This window comes from Poecile atricapillus, chromosome 1, assembly GCF_030490865.1.
Source record: "Poecile atricapillus isolate bPoeAtr1 chromosome 1, bPoeAtr1.hap1, whole genome shotgun sequence".
NCBI lineage: Eukaryota > Metazoa > Chordata > Aves > Passeriformes > Paridae > Poecile > Poecile atricapillus.
In genome coordinates, this window is record NC_081249.1 from 21,674,894 (window position 1) to 21,697,131 (window position 22,238).

Genomic DNA, 22,238 nt, shown 5'->3' on the forward strand with positions numbered 1-22,238 from the left:
CTTCTGCTTTCTTTTTAAAGCAGATAGAAGAGAGTTTTATCTTTGTCTTGTCCACTGTGTGGACTGCTTCCTGAAAGAATGGAGAAAAAAATTTTATTGTGCACTTTTGAACCTGAGAAATTCAGTCTCCCAACCTCTGGGCTTCCTTGGGAATAATCCTAGTTACACATGATACATCAGCTCTTTGCTCAGAAAGGTTCTTGGCTAGAACTTTTTCCTGAATTCCTGAAGACTTTACTTTTTTTATTCTGCAATGTGACTGAAGGCATTTCTAGATGGCAAGTTGTTTTTTGATTATTTAGTATATGTTGCTGGACTAGTTCTTGAACTCCTGCTATTATGGGCCACTGCAAAATAGTTAACAGCATAACTTTTTTTTATGCCTTCCTCTCCCAGCTGGAGAAGATATTGATATCAGACAAACACTGGAAAAATTTAAAGGAATAAATTATTAATAAATCATACTCTTAAATTTAAAGAAATTAGGCATTGAAAATATAGTTTTATATATATTTCTAGAAGCTTTAAAGCTTGGGATGTAAAGATACAGCACCCCAGTGGAATGTACTTCTATCGTGATACACTGTTAAAGGGTAAATTCTGGATTTATCTCAGCTGCTACATAGTCTAAGCATGTAGCCCTTGCTGGTGTCTCCCAGGCTGGATTATGAAGTCTGTTGTTTTTCCAACCCTAGAGAAAAGAACCAGAGTTATTTCACTGTGTCTTACCATCTAGGCTTCTGAAGATCTACTTCTCATAACCCATGGGTAGAGGGTGTGATGTTGGTTATCTTGTCAGGTGGGACAAAGGCACTGGACCACATGTCAGGGAATTCTTATGTTTTATTACACATTCTTCTTAACTGTGGCAACCAGACCAATGTTTACACTCAAAAGGTATTGGCTAACACACCTTTAAATTCTTCCAATACATTTCCACACAAAAAAAAGTATCAGCTAACAAGCCCTTAGTTTTGTACAGTACACTTCACAACTCTCACAAAAACCTCTTCAGAAGGTGCTGGCTCACAAATAAGCCACCACACAACCACACAGAGGTAATGAGTTGGGGTGGGGGAACTGAGCACAAGTCTTAAAGGGGAGTAGGAAGTTGGCTCAGGACAGCACTGAGCCATTCCATGGGACCTCTGATCACCTTTCCTGTAGCTATACTCTGAATATATGAGACAAAACATGCTTAGGTCTGGTCCTCTACACTACTATACACAGGCATCCTTTCCCTAAATTCATAATAGGCCACTATTTTATACTTAAAAGATAATTAAAGGAAGGAGATTTTTTGTTTGTTTTCAGGGTTTCTTTTAATTATCATGCTCTTAGTTCCTGTGGTTTATTTACTTCCTCCCATTTCTTCTGAAGCGTGTGTACCTTGTGTGTTCACACGTGCACTCACCCACTCTCTCGACCTACCCCTCCCCATGCTGGCAGTCTTTATTATATATTTGTGGAGGAAAAATGAGATGTTGTATGGCTTGCAAGTAATTTAACTTTTAAGTGTTCCAGACACTGCCCTTGTTACTGCAGTGCATGTTTATTTATGGATGTATTTGTCTAATGGAGATGAAGAAAGTCATTGAAATTCCACGCAAAAAGTAACCTGGTCAAGGTTTGCTTTCACTGAAGGTATCTTAATGACTGGAAGAGGAAAGAAGGATTATAATTAGTTCTTAGTCTTTGGGGTACTCTACTTGGGAGGGTGGAGAGGTAGGAATACTTTTTTTTCCTTGCATTTGTCTTGATAATGTATCAAGTAGCTGCTAAGGGACTTGATGAAATGTGATGCAGAATAATAAATTATGCTCTGCAGCCTTCTTTGCTTCTACGTGAGGTGAGTGTGTAAGCACTAAGAGGCTGGTGCACCTCCAAATTCAAAAAGCATTATATTCAGATTAGCAGGTCACTGGAGATATGTTGCTAATTGTTTTAGGGAACTCATTATGGGTATTATCACATATTAATTATGCATGGTAAGTAGGAAAACAGAGGGGGAAAATCCTTGGTTTATGATAACTTGCTCACTGAGTTATCTTTTCTTTCTTTCAAGACCTTGAGCATTTTCTTAGAGATGCCAAACAGTAGTCATTGAATAATTAGATTTTAATTAACAAGAATTTTCACAAAAAAAGTGGTTTTAATGTCTTTTGAGTTATAGTGAGCATGAATCCTCTTTCAATAAGATCTAGTGCACTGATTCTCTCTCTATCTGGCATTACCTTTGTAATCACCCAGAGCCGCTTGTAACAGTGGTTTTCAATGGTTTCAGGACAAAGAATTTAAGACTGAATGAAGGAATTGCATTGTTGGTAACATTTTTTGTTTGCTTCTCTGTAAATTACTGTAATGGGGAAACCTCTGGAAACCTTTGAAAGACTACAATGAGCTATATGTTGTTTTAATGCACTAAGGCTAGGGAATGATGAGTTTATTTTTTGCTCTTAGTTTGTTTAAATTACTTGTTCTTTGTGGAGATGTGTAGGCAATTTTCAGAGAGCTGGTATTACCTGGTAGGGTTCTTCTTATTCTGTTGTGTGATAAAGAATTTGTAAGAGTCTGTCTTTTTTGGCATGATTGCATGGTTCTACATATAGAACCATCAATTAACACTGGTAAATTATTTATAGTCTAAACAGGGCAAAACTTTTGCTCAGACTGATTGCTACATCACATAATAAGTGCACTTAGAAGGTGAGTACAAAGTGTACTCCATAAAGCAGTATTGGGGATTTTTTTTTCATTATTATTCTGATAGGTGTTATAAAGATAAAAGACCTTGTAGTACACAAAAGAACTAAAGACATGAGGACTTGTCTGCTGAAAAAGGATGCTTAACATTTCCATTTCACCATCTTTTTATCTTAGCATAATAGCGTAATTCAAAGCCGAGAAGGAAATAGTTCAAGTTAAACTTCAGTAGTGAAGTGATTCTGATTTAAAGTAGAATATAATTCCAAGCAGTGGTAGAAGTGCTTCCCTCCTATTCCATTAAACAAAAATGCTTTTCATTTTTGTCTAAATGATACTAAATATAGGAATTGCTGTTCATACTCAGATTCAGTGTCCATATTATTTGGTACCATCTCTGATGACAGCTAATAATCACATCTTAATAATCACCTTTTAGCTAGAGGGGGTTAATTTATCCACTTAATTTCTGTTGCTCTCATATCAAGTTGTTTTTAACAAGAACAGACAGAAAAAACAGGCTACAGTAACCCTTCACAGGATCTGTGTTTTTTCTTGATGCTGATGTGTACCTGGGACAATGAATTCAGTATATGTTGCATATGTTTCAGTGTCAGCTTCTTGTATGCTATGAGTGAGAAAGATAAGAAGTAATTGATCTGCCGCTTGGTATTGTAAATGTTGCTTGTCATATGCCTTTTTTTTTTTTGCTCCATAAATTAAGCTTTTTAGAGTCTGTTCAAAACCTCACCATCTGAAAGGGTTGTGCTGGGATTTTTTGTGGGTGTGGGGGCAGATATGGTTGGTTGTTTGAGGTTTTTTTTCTCTTCATAGGAATTCTGATTGCATTTCTTCATACTCTTCCTATCAAAAACATTAACATAGAATAATGTCTGTGGGATATAGTACATAGAGCATTCCAGATGAAACCATTTTATATATGTCTGTGAATATAAAAAATATCAACCGAACTCTAGGTTTTCACTGAGCTGGTCTCCCAAGTTCTGAGTTTTCACTGAGTTGTTTACAGTGATGTCCAGTATTTAAACCAAATGTTTAAAAATGTGTATGTCATTTATTTCCATTCAGCTCATGTGTACTGCCACATTTCTTGACCATCTCATTTCATATGACACTTGACTGCCCAGTAGACTACTTTGTCATTCCAAATTTCTTACAGTTGTTATCCCAGATCTACAAAACTCTGTGTTATCAGCAGATTTTACCAAGTATAGAGATTAGGATTACTAGTCAATACTTCCCTGAATAGCAGCAGAATTATTTTAAAATGCAGCGGCAGCTATTTTCTAAGACAGTGGCATGGTAATGGAAATGGCTTTTGATGTTAGTAACTCCTTCACTTCATAGGATAGTTGCTTCAAACCTCAAGATTTTGCTGACTAGTAAAGACTAGTAGATGAGATTTCATCCATTGCTGAAAATATATTTTGTTACAGAACATGTTTTCCTCATTAGGAAATTGTCTTCTTTCTCCTGAAAAGACACCTGGTTACAGTGATCTGTTCAGTTTGTCTCCAGAACATATTACGGCATGCTGTAGCTCAGACTGGAGACATTAGAGGTTGCCTGTTGTTCTGTTCAGAACTATTACAGACTTAAAATATTACTGATTCAAAAAAGTGCCATGTGCACAAAGCATAATAGTATGTAACTTACCTTACTACTTTTCACTTTCAATAATGCAGTTATCCCAAGCCAATTAAAACAGAACCTTTCATTTTAGAAAGAATGATCATATATTTGAAGTAGAATGTATTTGCAGTCTTCAGATTAGCTACAATATATAATTTGAGGACTGATATCAGTTGTGAGTTTTTAAATTTCCAGGCCAAAAATTTTTATTGAGAAGATTTTTTTTAAAATTTCAGCAAAATATGTTTGCAGTTTTTTAAAGATGTTCCTCATAAGATAACATTTTTGCAGTTATAGTAATAAGTAGTACAATGGTCATATGATAATTTCATGAAGAGTTATATTGTGTAGAGTAGGCGTTTGAAATTTGGAAAGGTGGAATTCCTGTAGTCGGATGTGCTAAAAGTCAGGAATAATGCTGTGAATACCATATTATGGCCAATACTTCATCTGGGAATGCTTCCTTGGTTTCCTGATGTTTGTATGCTGCTTAGTTTGGTCATCATATTTACGCTTAAGTACATATTAAACCATGAGAGGATAAAAAGCATCATATTAATGTATGCTGGATCACAGGCATGGAGCCTGCTCTGGACAATTGATGGAGCACTGTGAAATACATGTAAATATCTAAGACTATAAGACGTACAGATGTAGCTTGCAGAAACTAACAACTACGCACACACATTGATAGGCATTTATTTCATGAACATTGTAGCTTTTTTAGTGAACAAGATTCCAACTTTTCATTTTAGATGGCAAGGAGGTATTGTCCCTCAGTTCTCCTCAGAGTTAGTTAACAGAGGTCAGTCCTGATAGAAATAAGAAGTAAATCAGACAGCTCTGCTTTTAGCTGTGTTCTCTGCTGCCCTGGTCCAACAAGTAACAAAAGCAATTTAAGCAAGACAGATTTTAGTTAATAGCCCAGCAATAAGAAAGGGAGGAAGAAGAGCATGTACCAATGATTCATGAAAGAGTGTATTTTTAAATATACTGCTGGAGAAGGATGAAGACTGTAGGCATGAAGATTGTACAATGCACAGGGGTCAGCATGATATAAGACATACAGCTGAAAGTGGGAGAAAGAGATAAAGAATGCAATTAAGTGAAAGGATAGAAGATGTCGAGGGAGTAGAAGGAAATAAAAGCAAGACATAAGTAATTGTGGGTAAGATAATATAGGGCCTTGAAGGTGAAAATGAAAACTTGAATTTGTAACTGCACTAAGTAATCTATATGCCTTCATTATAAATAATAGAGTTAATAGTGTGCAGTAGCCCATTTGTCCTTACAGTTTTCTCAAGCATTTTTTAGGGAGTGTAGATGAAGAGTGAGGAAATAGTATATAAGTTAATGACATATATACTGAAATAGTAAAAGCATTTACTTTTTTGAGGCTAAGCATTCTGTCTCAAGAGGATTGGTAGATGATGTGACAGTCCTAACATTACAGCAGGAACTCTTCAAACATTTAGGATGTTACATGTCTAAATTTAAAATCTCATGAAGATAGTGGAAAGAAGAGTCAGCTGCAAACGTGCACTCTGGCACTCTCTCAAAGTAAAGAAGTTTTCTTTAGAAACACTGATGTCAGAGTTTCATATTCTGTTCTAGTATTGCATTAACTAGTAACTCTAAAGTGTTTGGACAATTTATTACTGTCCCTTTCTCCTGTCAATTGATTTTTTTTTCCCTTATCATCTTAGCAATCAGTTGAAGAGCAAGTATGCTTGAAAGATGATTGTTGACTTTGAGTAGGCTTCTGGAAGACTGTTTTAGTGATATCTTCATATTTGCAGCTCCTCTTTACACCTGATATTTGTAAGTGACAGCCTTAATTTTCTTTAAGATGATTAATATTTAGTGCAGTAACTTTCTTGTTTCTCTGATTATGTTTAAATAATACAGTGCTAATGAATGGTGAATAAAATGTTCCATAAGTCAAATACTTAGAAAAGGCCTTCAGTGTAGTTTGTGTCAGAAATTTTGAAATGTGTCTATTACTTGCTAGAACAATTCAGTCTCACCAGCCTTCACACCAGTTTTAAAAATCTGTCAATTGAGTTCTTAACTTCTCTGTCTGAGTTGAGTATGTGATCTGGCTTTGTGTAAAGTGATTACTAGTAAGAGCTTTGGGCTCAATGTCAGTCCAAGGATAAAGAAACCCATCACAGAATGCTGTATTTTAATAAAAGGATTTTAGTTACTCGGCAGTATAAAGACATAATAATGCTTGTGACATGCTGTGGTGTATTGCTTTAGGATCAAACTGAACATTGGAATAATAGCAGCATTGAGAAGAAAGGAAAAATAGGATGTCTGATTTGAGCATTGCTTTTTCTTCTATTGATTTCTATATTTAGCATAGTGTATGGCATGTCAGGCCCTCATTATAAAGACCTGTAAAAGAAAGTACTTGGATTCCTGCTCTTGCATGTTAGGAATCAAGCAGCATGTGATTCATAAACTTGTATAGAATTGGATGGATCCTAAGGAAGATCCACTACCAGATGCAGATGTTAGGGTTTGTGTTAAAGGCTTGTTTGCAGACCAGAAGAGCTGAGAGAGGTGACAGCAGGTGGGGGATCCCAAATCACACCTTCCCAACAGTTCCCACACCTGTCACAGAAGTCATCATCACATCAGGTGCCCATCTCCATATGGTCAGGGTGGCACAGACTCCCAAAGGTAGACAGAAGCTCAGATTCAGGACTCAAAAGGAGGGACAGCCTTTTCGGGCATTTCCAGGGCTGTCCCAGAAGCACTATCAAGGTAAATCAGTGCTGGGTCAATCCTTTTGAACTGAGGGAAGATGCTGCCTAGGGTGTGGCACTCAGTATGAGATGCAGAGGAAGAGAATTTGGGGTTTGATCAGGATTTATTACAGGGAAATAGAGGGATAAGAGAATAAAAAAACATTGAATGTGTGAATAGGTGATACATTTGTCTGGCCACACACAGCTCCTTACCAGTGCAGTGTGTCCTGTGTTAGCAAATTCTATTTCTAATTTTTCCTGGCTGAAGGGTATCTGGTCTGTGGTCTCTGTGTCTGTGACCAGCAACCAGACCCAGCCAGAGACCCATGTGTTCATGGTGCCAGCAGCTGGAGTGAGCACAGATGTGGGTGCTGGCAACTGGGCAGAATGAGGTGCCAGCCCACAGCCTGGGACTGCAGGTCACAGGAGCTCAGCCCAGGCACCTGCAGAGCCAGTGTCCAGGCTGAGTGCAAGCATCTGAGCACTAGAGAAGAGGCAGCTGAATGACCCTGTGAGTCCTTGGGAGTACTGAGTATAACTGCATTGATCTGTGTGTCTAGCCTTATGTGTGTGTGTATATATATATATATATATATATATATATATATTTGTGTGTGTGTTTGCTGGTGCCTGCTGAGAGATGCGTGCTCAGCCTTGCTACTGTTTGGGCTGGGGGCATGGAGCTATGACTGCCTCCCCTTTGTCAGGCTATTAGATAAGGCTCTATCCCCAAAGAGCAGTAACCCATTCCCTAGCATCACATGTTTCTCTCTATAAAGGGAGAGTGGATAACCTGGTCGTGTTCCAGGTAGATAACATACTTCTTCTGTTTCAGTCTCCTAATGAACTGCTTTCTTTCTAAACATCTCTCAGAGCCATTTGAGCTGAGCTGCATAGGAGAAAATATGCAAAGTAAATGTGGAGGTGTGCCCCTATTCTGTTTCCCCTTGCCGTCTCCATACTGCCCAAAGGTGGGGGATGTTTTTTCAGTTGAAGTAGTCACCATAAAAAGTCTGTTTTAATTTCTAACTTTATGCTTTTTATATATATGTGCAAGTAAGTTTGTAAATACTTCTTTCTTTTTCACTTAGAATTTCTCATACTACCCTGCCTTCCTTGCTTCAAGAGGAGGAAAAGGAATAGATTGTTTAAGCAGAATCTGGATTTTCTGTTTACAGAGCAGTAAATGTTCTGAAATGAACTGCAGTTGTATATGTTGTAAAATTGCTTTTGTTTGACAGGTTAATAAATCTTAGTCAGAGGTCTGAATGACTAGAGATATTAAAAACTTGTGTTGCCTGACAAAACCAAACAAGCCAACCATCCTTTTGTATTTCTTTATAAATACAGCAAAGGCTCAGTATTATTTCAATTGACCACGGCCCTCATTTTATTTGGTAAGCCTTTCTCTATGAGTCTTCCACACAGTTTGTATTACTTTTTAAGGTGGGTTTTGGTTGGTTGGTTGGTTGGTTGGTTGGTTGGTTGGTTGGTGTGGAAACCATAAATCAAAATCACCTTAATTGGCAAATGTTTAAAATGCTGTACTTCTTCAACAAGTACCCATGTTCATGGTGTAGACACCTTCCATTGTCTTCTGCAGCTCTGAATAAACCTAGGAATTTTAGAGAATTTAAATCAGTGTTCTCAAACATATACCTACGTTCCTCTTGTGGGGTTGCTGTTATGTCACTTTCATGCATAGATATATGAGACAAGTCTACCCTATTATTCACCATGCAGTAAGGATCCTTCCAGCACCTGGATTTAGGTACTCTGTCCCTGGATCCCTGGAAGTCTTGTGCTTCCATCATTCCACAGAGTTTCTTCTGTGCACACAGATCTTAGACAGCCCCAGATGCCACAGTCTTTATAGCAGCTGGCCAAGGCTGCCCTGTTCCTCCAAGAGCCAGGACTGGTTGTGCTCTTGCCCATAGGGTCATGCCTGGCTTCCAGGACACTTCACCCACTTGCCAGCTATCCCAGCATGCTCTTTGCTAGCCCTCACACCCTCACTTGCCCACCCATCATCAGTGCAGTGCTGCACTGTGGGCCCGTGGGTCTTCTGGTCCCATGGCAGGACTGACACTGAGACCTCTATGCTCAGGTGTGTGCCCTTGCCCGTGAAAACCATTAGAAATGAAGTTTAATTGGAGGACACAGGACAAACTACACAGACTGATGCAGGAATGGCCAAGAACAGATGGCCCTTACTGACATCCCACCAGCCACAGGGTGCCCTGACCCATGGAGCTTCTCCTGTTGGCATGTCTGTGTGGGTCTGGCCATGTGGCACCTGGAGTGGCTGAACCAGGGCCGCACAGGGCTGCTGGGGATCATTCTGCCCCATCAGGCAGCACAGGAATGAGCTTCTGGTAGGCTAATGGGGTGTGTAACTTCTGGGGTGTGTCTGGGAGCAGCTGGCCATGGGTATTTCAGGCTCCCCCCCATTTGCCCTTGTTCCTGCCATTCTTTTTCCCTTCTACAGTTCTATCATATAAACTATGTGTGTGTGCATATATGTATGTATTTCTGCATATGGAAATGTACCAATCCCTCTCTATAGAAATTTGGCAATTTTAAGTGCTTATGTTCCATACATGCTCTTCGAAATTAGTAGTAATGTGATGTAGTAGTAATATGATAGTAGTAATAGATGTAATATGATTAGTAGTAATATGGTGTTTCATAACCATAGAGTATTTGTAAGGAAAGATTCTTATTAATTAAGATCAACCTACCTGAAATGTGTTCCTTTTCTTCAAAGACTGTAGTCAGGAAGGCAACCAAAGCAAAGGAAAAAAAAAAAAAATATAGGAAGTAGAACAACATGAAGAGAACCTTGGCTGGAAGCCTATGGCACTACCACTGCAAAGCACAAAGAACATCTGATTGAGAAAAACATTTTAAGTGTCATGATCAACATCTTCGCTTTCCATCACGGTGTAAGATGCTGGGTATCTATGTGAACTAGCTCAAAATGACAATTGTCGCTTGATTTTTTTTAAGATTTTCTTCTTGTTACTTTGGGTAACAAGAAGTTAATAAACTTAAAATGTGACCTAGTTGAGCATATAACAGTGTTACAGAGTAACTCTTTCTTTCCAGTTTTAATCCATCATCTTGATATACAGTAGAACTACCTGTTAAATTCTTACTTTTGTTGTCAATGAGGAGACTGTACTCTTTGGCTTTAAAAGTATTGAAGTGGTTTTATTCTGCAGATGTAGGGTCAATGGAGAAAAAAAAAAAATTCTTAGTGTCTTTTCTCACACTGTTCTGCTTGCTAAGACCAGAATTTACAAATCTTTGAAGACAGGTGTTTTCAGCCACACCTTCAAGATCTGCAGACCCAGAATATAAATCCGAGTCAGTTGCGTGTCTGGATGAGATTATCAGTCCTGTCTTTAGACATATTTGCTACTTGATTTATCAGTTTTCTCCATTCAGTGATAAATCTTACCTATAGCTCACTAGAAGCAGCTGGAATCAATTAGCAAAGACTTGAAATATATTAGAAATAGAGTATAATAGACCACCATGACGTCTTAAAATAAACAAAAACAAAAGGAGAAAAAAAAATCACCTGAGCCATTTCCTCTGTGCTGAATCACAGTTTGATATTCTCTTTTGCTTGTTCATCTGACAGGCAGCCTATCCTCTTTTATTTTTGTAGTCACAGCATATTTTACCTGGTAGCCAGAACATATAATTCAGTGGACTGTGTCGCAGTTATACTTTTTCACCTTGACACACCTGCTGCAGTCTGGTTTCCCTAGGGAATCTTTATATAATGTCTGGGTGCTGAAGTTTCCAAGTTATCAGTAAAATGCTGCTTGTAGCACTCAGCTGCTTATCAATTTATCCAGATTCTTGGCACTATCTTGGCATCTATTTCTGAACTGATTGTATTACTGTAATAGAGGCACTCTCTTTCAGGTCATATGTTGTGATGGTTAGAGCAATGTAAAATCACTCTTTCCAGTATGCTGTGGTAGTCTAATATATAAAGACACATAATTTGTTTTTAAATAGAAGGAAAGCAGAATAGACTGTGTTTATGTAGAGACAACTTGGATTTTTTTTCCAAACAAGTTTGTGTTATAAGCACATTAACTCTCATTCCCGTGCTTCTCTGTAATTTGACTGCAGGCATCTGCAGAGAAGGCAATTTGTCTTTGACTTAACTGTGAAGAAATGTGTTTATATTAGTATTGGGGTGAGTGAGACACTTCCTAATAGAGTGTTTTATATTCTCATCATAGATTTTCTAACGGTCACATGGCAATAAGTTTTGTCTGTATTTTTTGCACATTTGTCATTCAGATCTTTAAATTTAGACGTTCCATTACAGTGACACCTGTCTCAGCACCAATGAATCTAGCTGCATGCTTTTGAACAGGAAAGAAAACCTGACTGATTTCCTGTGGTCAGACAAAAAGTTCATTACAATGTCTGGTAGACAGTGAGTTGACCATGAGCTGGTAATGTGCCATTGCAGCAGAAGTGGCTGATGAGGAGGAGTCTTGTGAGCAGACTGAGGGAATTGATCCTGCCCCCATACTCAGCACTGGTGAGGCCATACCTGGAAAATACTGGGTGCAGTTCTGCACTTCCCAGTACAAGAGAGATACTGAGCTACTAGATGAAGTCCAGCAAAGGGACACCAAGATAATTAAGGAGCTTCAGCATATCACATTTGAGGAAAGGCAAAGTGAGCTCGGAGAAGGCTCAGGGAAACATTAATATATGAAAATACCTGAAGGGAAAATGCAAAGATCCAGGCACTTTTTAGTGGTGCCCAGTGACAGAACCAGAGGCAATGGAAGCAAACTCAAAGACAGGAGGTTCTCTCGGAGCATCAGGAAACACTTCTTCACCATGAGGGTGACTGAGCAGTGTTGCAAATTACCCAGAGAGGTGGAGAAGTCTCACCCCTTGGAGATACTCAAACACTGCGTGGAACTTGTCCTGGCTGTAGGTGTCCCTGCTTGAGCAGGAGGTTGGCCCAGGTGACCTTCAGAGATTGCTTCCAATCTCAGTCACAGAATCACAGAATATTCTGAGCTGGAAGGAATCCACAAGGAGCATGAGTCCATCTCTTAAGTGAATGGCCCATACAGGAATCAAACCCACAACCTTGGCATTATTAACACCATACTGTAACCAGACATCCTGGAATCATATGATTATAAGTCCATACAATACTTATATATAATTTGCATATTTTCTGTGTATATATGCATATTATTTGGGGTCCATTACATAGAAATAAGTAGTTAATAATTGCATAGTAAAATAATGTGGCAGCAAGCTTTAGAGTAACAATTCAAACAGTCTCAGAGATGTGGACACAATTTAAATGGGAAATCAGCCCTCATCCCTCTTCTAAAGACTCACTCAAACTGTTGAAAGTCAGCAAATACAGGATACTTAAGCAGATTCACTAAATGATTCTTACTTTTAATATAAAATCATTATTGTGTTGGATGGATAAGTAGTTTTCACTTAAGCATATGGCCTGATGAAGTGTTTTGAGGACTTTGCCCATGAGACGTTGTTTTACAGGCAAATACACAGTAGTTTTTCTTTTGAATTAGTCTGCCATCTGTCAGCTTTATACCCTATTGAATCTGAACATTATCCGTGGTTGAAATATACAGAATGGGAGGGGGTTTTAGATAAAAATGTTATTAAGAACATCTAATGAGAACCCAGATAATGATAAACTTGTTTCTTTGAAGGACTGAGTACCCAAGAGAAGTTATGGCAGAAGTTGTATGACAAGCATAGCAACTAGTTGCTGATACCATGGCCTGGTATTCCCAAACTAATGCTAATCTTAAGCCAGCGTCATGACTCTGTTAGTTACTGACCTAATACGTATCCTAAACTGAACATGCCTTAGCCACAGAGAGAGAGAGAGAGAGAGACTATCTGTATGGAGACCATATACACCATGCATTTATCCACATGCTTACATACATAGAGTTAAATAAACACGTTTTTCTATTTTTGTTCATTGTTTACTCTGATGCATTCATTTATATGCACATCTTATTCCTTTCATGGAAAATGATCTGTTACTCTTCCTGTCAGCATGCCTGAGTCAAAATAAGAACTGTGAGAGCCTTTGGTTGAAGTGACTGTTAGCATTCTCTTATCTGGTAGAGCTGGTCTAATAGAAAAATAGGCACAGCTTGATAACTGTGTGTCATCTATGCATTTTAAAAAGTGTTTCTATGCAGTATGCAAAATAGCTAAATCATATTAAGGGAATTTTGACAAAAGCATCTTGAAATGTTTTAAGATTAAGATTTAAATAGCTTTCTACATATGAATTAATTTTAAGAGTATATTAATTTTCTTATTTACAGAAATATTTGGGCTTGAAGTTTACAGTAGAAAGAAATTTTCTAGAGGAGGAGTCTTTTAATGATTGATTCACGGAAAACTGCTTGATATTTACTGTCTTTCCTTCTCTGCATTTTTCATAATTTGAAATACCTAGGTAACTACTGCTTCCCTAAAATAAACAAAGGAAGCTGATAAAAACAAGCTAGAGATGAATATGAAAAACACAACTTTTCAACTGGAATCTTAAAAAAATATGACTTGTTTTTTAAACTTTCCTCTTAATATGTAACACATTTTTATTAAAAATGTTGCTTTTTCCAATAATAATTGTATTTATCTAGTAGAACTTGAGCACACTTACAGTTAATCCCTCATTCAGGGTTAGGAGAGTGGGTCCACTGAATTAATTATTTCTCATAATAAATAGTTCAAAAAGGGCATATCATACATAGTGTATTTAGAAATGTGGGTTTTATAATTAATTCTTTACTTTTGGTGGTAGATTTCACATTCTTTAGAAATATTGTATTTAGCACACAAATAATTTCTCAGGTAAAGAGAATTATGTAAGAAATTTTGAGTTTTGAGTTTCATTTGCTTGCAGAGTCAAAGCAGCTTTACAAACTAAGCGGCTGAGAAATCATCTTTTGAAATCACGAGGACAGTTACTTAAATAGATCTGGTTATTGATGTAATGAGGCTTTTCATTTCAAATATGTGGTATTTTTAGATTGCTGTTGCAAAAATAAATTATGTAATTATGACATTCCTAACCATAACCCAATGACCAAAGGTGGGTATTGTTGAAAGAGCACATTCATAAATACTTGCACAGCCATTTTGTGGGCTTACATTTACCATCAGCTTTAGGCATGCCAGGTATAAATGGTAGGTTGAAAAGATGAACCTGTATGATTCAAATACTGCCCAATAGGAACTTTTATATTCTTCTTAACTTTAGGAGTTAATATTTTTTCCAATGTAGTTCTGTACATTCTTCTCCACTTTCCTCTGAAAATCTATATCAAGAAGAGAGAATTGCCGTTTTTAATGTTTCGGGGATTTTTGCTGTAGTTGAAATACATAGAAAATAATTATTATAATTTTGGTAGTGTTGTGTTTGTTTTATTAAAAGGTGGTAGTTTCTGGCTCTGTGCTTGGAGTTTGGTGCTAATAATCTTACATATTTTGTACAATAACTTTCAGTTTTGAATTTTGAAAGAAAGGCTCTTTTCTTCCTGATCAGGAAGAGTTAAAGTGTAACGCAGCTGTATCTCACCAAGTCACTCCAGACTGGTGACACTCTTGTGTACAGTTCAGTGAGAAGCTTGTACTGGTTAGAAAATAAAAGACCTTTTCCATGACGTTTTTGCACTCCCAATGAAAACCTGTTTAAAGGTTAATGCCTCTTCTCACCCTTTCTCTCTTTATTGAAGAAATTAGGAAATGACATTATGTCGGAAGCATACGTGGGCTGTTATTAACACTTCCATCAAAGATTATACAATCATTAAATAATGTTTAGATCAATTTCATGAAAATTTCACTATGCAGGCTGATCTTTCTGTGTGGGAAAATAACACTGGTCAATGAGGCATTATAGAACAAAAAGAAACTGTTGCCAAAATAGATGTTCTTAAAAAATTAGCCTGCTCCATGAGAATTAAGTGCCTTCTGCAGCACCTGCTAAGGCAGTTGTAGGCAAGTGATGTTGTCCAGTTACCCAAAACAAACAGGAAGGGCACCTACTCTGGCAGCCTGCACCTATGGGTTTGTCCACATTCCCTGTGGCAAAACTTTCATTGCTTTTATTCAGGAAATACTTTTGGTGCCTGTCACACTGTATTAGGAATGGCGAGAAATACGACGCTGACCCTCTTAGCTGCATTGTCCAAGAGAGCAAAGTTTATTAGTCTGGATCTTTTATAGACATGTTTGAGAAGGTGCAAGAGGTAAAACTCTCATTGGTCACTAAAGCAACACAACACCATCATTGGTTAATTGGAACACCACCCCTTGACTGTTTCCTAAACAACACCTGCAAAGATTGTTGTCCTTTACCAAGGACTGTTTGGATTCTTTCTCATGCTTTCTCAGGCCTGAGTGAGAAGCCTGTGTGACTTAGTCTCATACAGGATCTGTTCCCTGCTTGCTTTTTGCATTTAGCATCCACAGGTGCCTACTTGCAGTTTCAGTTTGAGACTTAGAATTTGGATGCATCAAAACAGTTCCTCCTTTGGGTACCTGGTTTGAATCTCTGATGTGTTTGCTCATGAGGTGGCCCCAGCCTCTTCTTCAAGGTGTAGAGTGATCATGCAGTAGGCAACAGGCAGAAGGGGAAATACAAGAAACTCTTAGATTCTTGGAAAACTATTTTCACCATAGGACTGGTTTCACCATATGGTTTTGCTGTATGGGAACAGATGTCCAGGAGGCATGTAGAATCTGCATACAAGAAAATGCTCAAAGCCCACCTGGCCAAGGACCTGAGCAGCCTGCTTTGGCTGGACATGTGTTGAATAAATAGGGTGTTTCCAAATGGCCTTTCAAGCACCCCCTCAGTGTATTTTGTCCTAGAGTTCTGAGCTGTGTGTGCAAGGTGCATTGCTTGAATGTGTTGTGTATTACATGTCAAGGAAGTCTGTGGAAGGGATGTCAGCACAACGTAACTATTTCATTGTACAGAATTACTTTTTAGGCCACTTTTAGAGATAAGTGACATAAAACTCCACCATGTTATGCAATATGAGTAGCCTCAGTAGAGAACACCTTTAGTATTTACCTTGTGTTCTCCATAAAAGAGCAATACCTTTCTATGGCTAATCCAAGCTGCAGTTGATTGAGTTAGATTTCTCCTGCTGGGATAATTGGACACTGTTTCAGAAAAGCCTGAGAATTCCTTGAGGCCTGTAACACAAGTTACCATACAGAGTTCCCAGTGTGCTGTCCTCTAAACACACAGTGCTCTGTGAAGAGTGCTCCAGTCATCCAGAATGATCGGAGTAACCCCGCATGTAAATGTGACCTTCTCCCTGCCTCACAGAGCCGCTGTGTCTGGGGCTGACTGTCACAGAAACACTTCCTTTCATTTGATTTGGGTTTCTAGCTCTTGAAAACAAGCAAGAAATATGAAATTTTTCCTCCTTCTTCATTCAAACCACTTTATTCCTTCTGGCTTCCTTTGAGATAATGTTCTGTGAACTGGTTTGTGAGAGAAGAACTGCTGGTGTGGTCTGAAATGTAAAGTGGCGCTTATGTAAGAGCTAGAAACCCAGAGTGATCTAATTATGTGCAAATGCAACTTTTTCTTCCTTTTTTTTTTCTTTTTAGAAATTATGCTAATATTGTTTTGTAAGCTTTATGGTAAATAATTGGGTTCTTGGTATGTTGGTCTGCAACATACTCCTAGTAGAGAGTTAATAAAAACCTGAATTAAAAAGCATATGTGCATGTAATTTTTAAACAGTTCTTAATATGAATCATTAATATGACTCATAAAGAATGGTGGCTGTAGTTAGTATACTGAATATTCTGGTGCTTAATTAATTTGATTTTAAGTTTCCAGTTTATTCGTTTGTTATAGCATTTAAAAACATCTTGGCTTACTTCTCATTTTCCTTAATGGAACTAAGTTGTTGGGCTGTAAGCTGCATTACTTTCTTAACAGCATATTTAATATGATTCTGTTATCCCTGGCTGGTCAAATTGGCACATCCTTGAAATAAAATGAAATGTAATTCATTATTGTATTCACTATTGGAATTTTTCCCAACTATTTCTGGAAGGAGTGTAAATCCAGAGATTAGGAGAGGAACATTAATCACATTATTTCATTATTGTTTTTTCTTAATTCATCTGAGAATTAACAGTAAGAGACCAAAATTGCAAATATTGCAGCTGCATAAAATGGATTCATTCAATAATGTTTAAGTAACTCTGATGGTAAATGGGTCACTTTTTCCGCTGGTTCCCACGTATTTGGAAAATCAAAACACAGGAAACCAGAAAACATAAGTTGAGCTAAAAAATAGCCTAGCATCTGTGTTATGATGTTAAAATTGTTGTTTCTTCTCTCTTTTTGTGAATTTCCACCACCTCCCATAAATGACAAACAGCACCTTTTAAGCATCTCAACATTTTGTATGGGATATGGATGGATCTGTGTTGTATTCTGAATTATATTATGGTTCTTGAAAATTTCTGGGTCACTCACATGATTAGCACAGGTGGTTAGTACTGGAATTATTTTGAAAATCTAAAAAAAACTGAGCAAGGGAAAATTACAAAAGTTGTTGAACAAACCACAAACTATTGCAGTAGTAATATTTTTCAAACTGATAATTTACTTCTTAGATGCTACTTAGTTTTGAATTTTAACCGTATACTATGGGCTAGTTTTTCACAAAGGAAAAAATAAAAATACTTTTGGCAATGAACAGTCAGCCAGTTATCTGTAAAAATGAAAGGCCTGAGCACCTTCTGGTTTACAGAAATCAAGTGATATTCTGATACCCATGTGACCTGGCTGTACTTGGTCAATTTCTTCCTGCAGCCTGTCTTGGGGCTTTTTTTAGATATATGATGAAGTTTAAATTAGTCCTTAAACACTTATAAAAGACTGTATTGTGCATATATACATAAATTAATGTATAAGGATAACAAATATTTCTACAGTGCAAGTTTTACAAAAATCACCCATCACACTTTTAACCAATTGATTGGATTAAGAAGGAGGAAAACATCAATTAAAAATAAAGAAGTTACAGAGTATAAGATGCAATCCATAAGAAGCCCAAAACATAATATGTCGCATTCTGATACCAAATGTTTCTGTGTCATTTGAGGACAGATGATGAAAACTTTCTTTTCATTCTTTCTTTGCAGAACAATAGATGGTAGTGTTAAACTTGCAGATGAGTTCCATGCTTATAAATCATGACATTTTCAGTCTCATGCTTCATTCTGTTTTAGAGCTGATATAGTAGTGTCATATGTGGTCAAGGATACTTGTTTGATAAGCACTTGCTATGTATACACTTTACATTCGTAGGTCTTCCAAAATCTTAATTTTAAAACTGATTTTAATCTTTTATCCTTCTAGCCTTCTTCGCTATCACTAACGGTGATAACACTTAAGGATATCCCTGTTAGTCATATAATTATTCCATCCAGAGTTTTGCAGTATATAGGGTAGAGAGGGCCTGCTGTACATACCAAGAGCCTAACTAACACTTTTTTCTTATACACTTACATTTAATGTAGGAGGATGAGGTAATGAGGTGCTGCAGTAATATTATTTCTTCCTCTGGTTAAGTGATCAATTTTTCTCTTTCTAGATTCATAGAGTGAAATATAAATTAATATACTTTGCTATACTTTTTTAAGCCTTTAGTTCATTCCAAAGTGAGAACTGTCCTATATTAGTATGACCTTTTGAGAGATGTCATAGGAGTAGTATTGATCAGCGACACAAGTTTTAGAAATAATGCACAGAAGCAGCCAGAATCTCAGCTGAAGTCTGTATAAATCTCATCTGTCTTTCAGTTGGAATGATGCTGATGTTGCAATACTTATGCAAAATGGGAAAGAACTTGGCTGCTTTCATATCTCTAAATTTAGTGTGTGGGTGGTCCAGAACAGTGAGGAGTTTATAACATCTCTATGTATTAATAAATCCATTTTGTGTGTGAACCTCTGTAAACCTTTCGTCATCCATTAAAAATGTGACTCTGCTGTTGACAATAAGTCTCAGTAAAAACTGAAAAAGAAAGACTTATGGAAGACCTAGTACACTTATTTCCTGTAACATGCAAGACACAGTAATTACGGGTCATTTGCCTGGTTTCTTTGGTAATTAAGATTTTTAATTGTGTCTAGTTCCAGGGAATTAGTTAAGCTTTTTATTATGCATATTGACTTCCATAATCATCGGCTCGTCTCGTACAGTAAGCTTAGTGACATCATGGAAGTCAATTAGGTCTTTCAAGGCAGAGCAGTGAAGTACATTCTTTTGTATGAGCTGGATCACAAAAGGTTTCTGAAAGGCCTTGGTAATGCTCTTCTGTGCAACATTTAAGCTTATTCTTCAAAAACCAAAGCCTGTCAGAGTTTCATTTGTTGTCCTCAGAGTGCTTAAGATCATGAACTAAGCTATTGTTAAGAACAAAACCTATAGGCAGAGCCATGCTTCCATTCTAATAGCAATTGTACTAAGCTTTCCAGGATCAGCTGGTTACATATTTGTAGTTAGTATTAGTGATAATTATCAATATTTGAAAGTATCACATTGTTCAAATTGGAATGCAGTGACTGTATGAAGGAAATGAGCACAAAAGAGATTGGTGTGATTTCTTTGGCTCACTAAAAATCATTAATTAAGTTTTACTTTATTACATGCAAGGTAGAAAGAACCTTTTAATTTGCTCTTGACAGACTCCAAGTTGATGCTGACATGTTGAAAGGCAAGAATCAATATTTTAAAAAGAAAGGAAATCAGGAGAGGGTTCTTTCAGTTTTCCCTTTCCACAGTCTCTGATGGATGGGTATATATAGGGTAGACATTTAATACAGCTTGCAAAATTTTTTTCTTTGAATGTAATAAAGGTTTTGCAAGTTCCAGCTTGGTTCCCATAAGCACAGCCAGAACAAACAGTGTGCAGCCCTTATGTTCTGCAGTGAAATAGTTGTGTGTTTGAGAACCTAAAAAGTACAGTATGATGGTGTATGTTCATAGAATCATAGACCATTCTAAGTTGGAAAGGACTCACAAGGATCATCAATGTCCAGCTCCTGTCCCTGCACAAGGTAGCCTCAGGAATCACACCATGTGCCTGAAAGCATTGATCAGTGGATGTGAGGAAAATTGCCCTAACCAGCCCAACATCTGTTTTCAATTACTAAAATTACTTGTGGCAGTGATTTTGGCATTAGTAGTATTAGCAGTGCTAATAATATTGATAATAAATGCAGTATGAATTGGAGAAGTGTTAGAAACTATGTGTCAGTATAGATCAGAATTTTTCTGGTCCTTGGATGCCAAAAGTTGCTTTGGGTTATCCATGACCAAAAATTCAAATTGAATTTGCAGGTCATGGACAGGAAGAGTTGCTTCCTTATATAAATTCAGGAATGAGCTCTAGAAACATTACCATTCATTATATAAAATTTTATACAATATGATTTTTATATATTTATCTTATTTGTTTATTATTCAACATTCTGACATTAAATTACAAAATCCACATTAATAATATATGATTGTTTTTAACAACTTTGCTTCCAAACTGCAGTCTGGAATGATTGTGACTATTGTAAGGCATGACAGTTCTGACTAAACTCTCTCTTCTCTAAATGAAGCTTTCCAATATAATTGCCTGTTTTAGTTCTCATTATTCCTTTGGAAGAATTAAGCAAATATAATATGAGTTTGACAGCACTCTTCTGATAAGTAGTGTCTATCTCCACTCATGCAAAGTCCTACTGTTGGCCTAGGTAGTTTAGTGTTCCCCATACCTTGTGTATGTAGGAAATGCAGTACGTGTGAGTGAAAGCAGTGCTTTTGCCATTTTGCAGGTTGTAAAATTGGTTTGGAAAAGTTAAATTGCCTGCTTACAAAGGTATTTAGGCACTTGCTTAATTTTACTTTAAGCTTGTGATTAGACACATCCCTATAAAAGCACTCAGGAACATCTGGATAACCAGTTTCTGGGATTTAAGTAAGTGTATTGATGTTTTTTGAATTGAAATTAATTAAAGGTTAATTACCATGCAGATGTTCAAACTGAGAGGTTTGCTCTTGTTCTAATTAGGGGTGTCTAAGCCAAGAACATTTAGTTTTCCTACTAAGTTTCATTCAGGATCATTTTGTTTTTTAAAACAAGCTATTAGAACTTCATCGTAACACTAATTTTTTCTCCTCACCTACTTGTTTCTCAGTGTCTTGTGTTTGAAGATTCACCACAGGGAGTCAAAGGAGCCCTGGCAGCGGGAATGCAAGTGGTTATGATTCCAGATGAAAGATTAAATCCAGATCTTAAAAAGGAGGCAACACTGGTGCTGAAGTCCATGGAAGATTTCCAACCAGAACTGTTTGGTTTACCAGCATATGATTGATGCCTAATACCTTTGAACATGATCTTGACTAGAGATAAATTAAAAGTGATATGAAATTTTATTTTGGTATTATGATTGTTTTTCATCTTTTATTCTCTTCCTCAAAACTATAGCACAAAAATCATGTTAACAGTCAGTCTTTTACACATTACCTTTGATAAACTGTCTGGAATGTTTATGATTTGTCCTTTTGATAAATGCTAAATTAAAGCAGCATCTTTCTGTTAAGTGAATCCAGCCTTGTTCTATTCATGTCATAATGTTTTCTGGGAATATTATGGAACTATTTAGACAATTTATTGTGACTGCATTGGAAGCTTCTTGTTCTGTTTCCACTTGAATTACTTACTGTTTACATCTTAATCAGAAATCTTTTCTGGATTGCCTTTTATCCCATTAAAATGTTTTTGACACTATTATTGCTGTCAATGTGTTTATCCTTTTCCTTATCTCATTGATGCCTTGGAGTGGCTACTTAGAACAGAGGCTTGACAAAGTTAAGAGAATAAAGTGGGTGTTTATTAAAGGCCTTCAAACCTTGGGCAGTCTAAAGCCTCCCATAGGCTGCACCCAAGATGAACAGTAGTCATGAGTTTTTCAGACAGACATAAGTTTGGTCTCTTTGCATATCAGGAGAGAACTGTCCAATTACAACTT

At 37.1% G+C, this 22,238-nt stretch overlaps 1 protein-coding gene across 1 annotated transcript in view; it reads left to right on the plus strand.

Annotated features, from left to right (window-relative positions):
• PUDP (pseudouridine 5'-phosphatase) overlaps positions 1-22,000 on the plus strand; it is a 73,213-nt gene extending 51,213 nt beyond the window's left edge. The window contains exon 4 of the mRNA XM_058863062.1: positions 21,405-22,000. Coding sequence (XP_058719045.1) covers positions 21,405-21,581 — 177 coding nt within the window. The 3' untranslated portion in view covers positions 21,582-22,000. The remainder of the gene's footprint in view (positions 1-21,404) is intronic.
• The last annotated feature ends 238 nt before the right edge of the window (positions 22,001-22,238 follow it).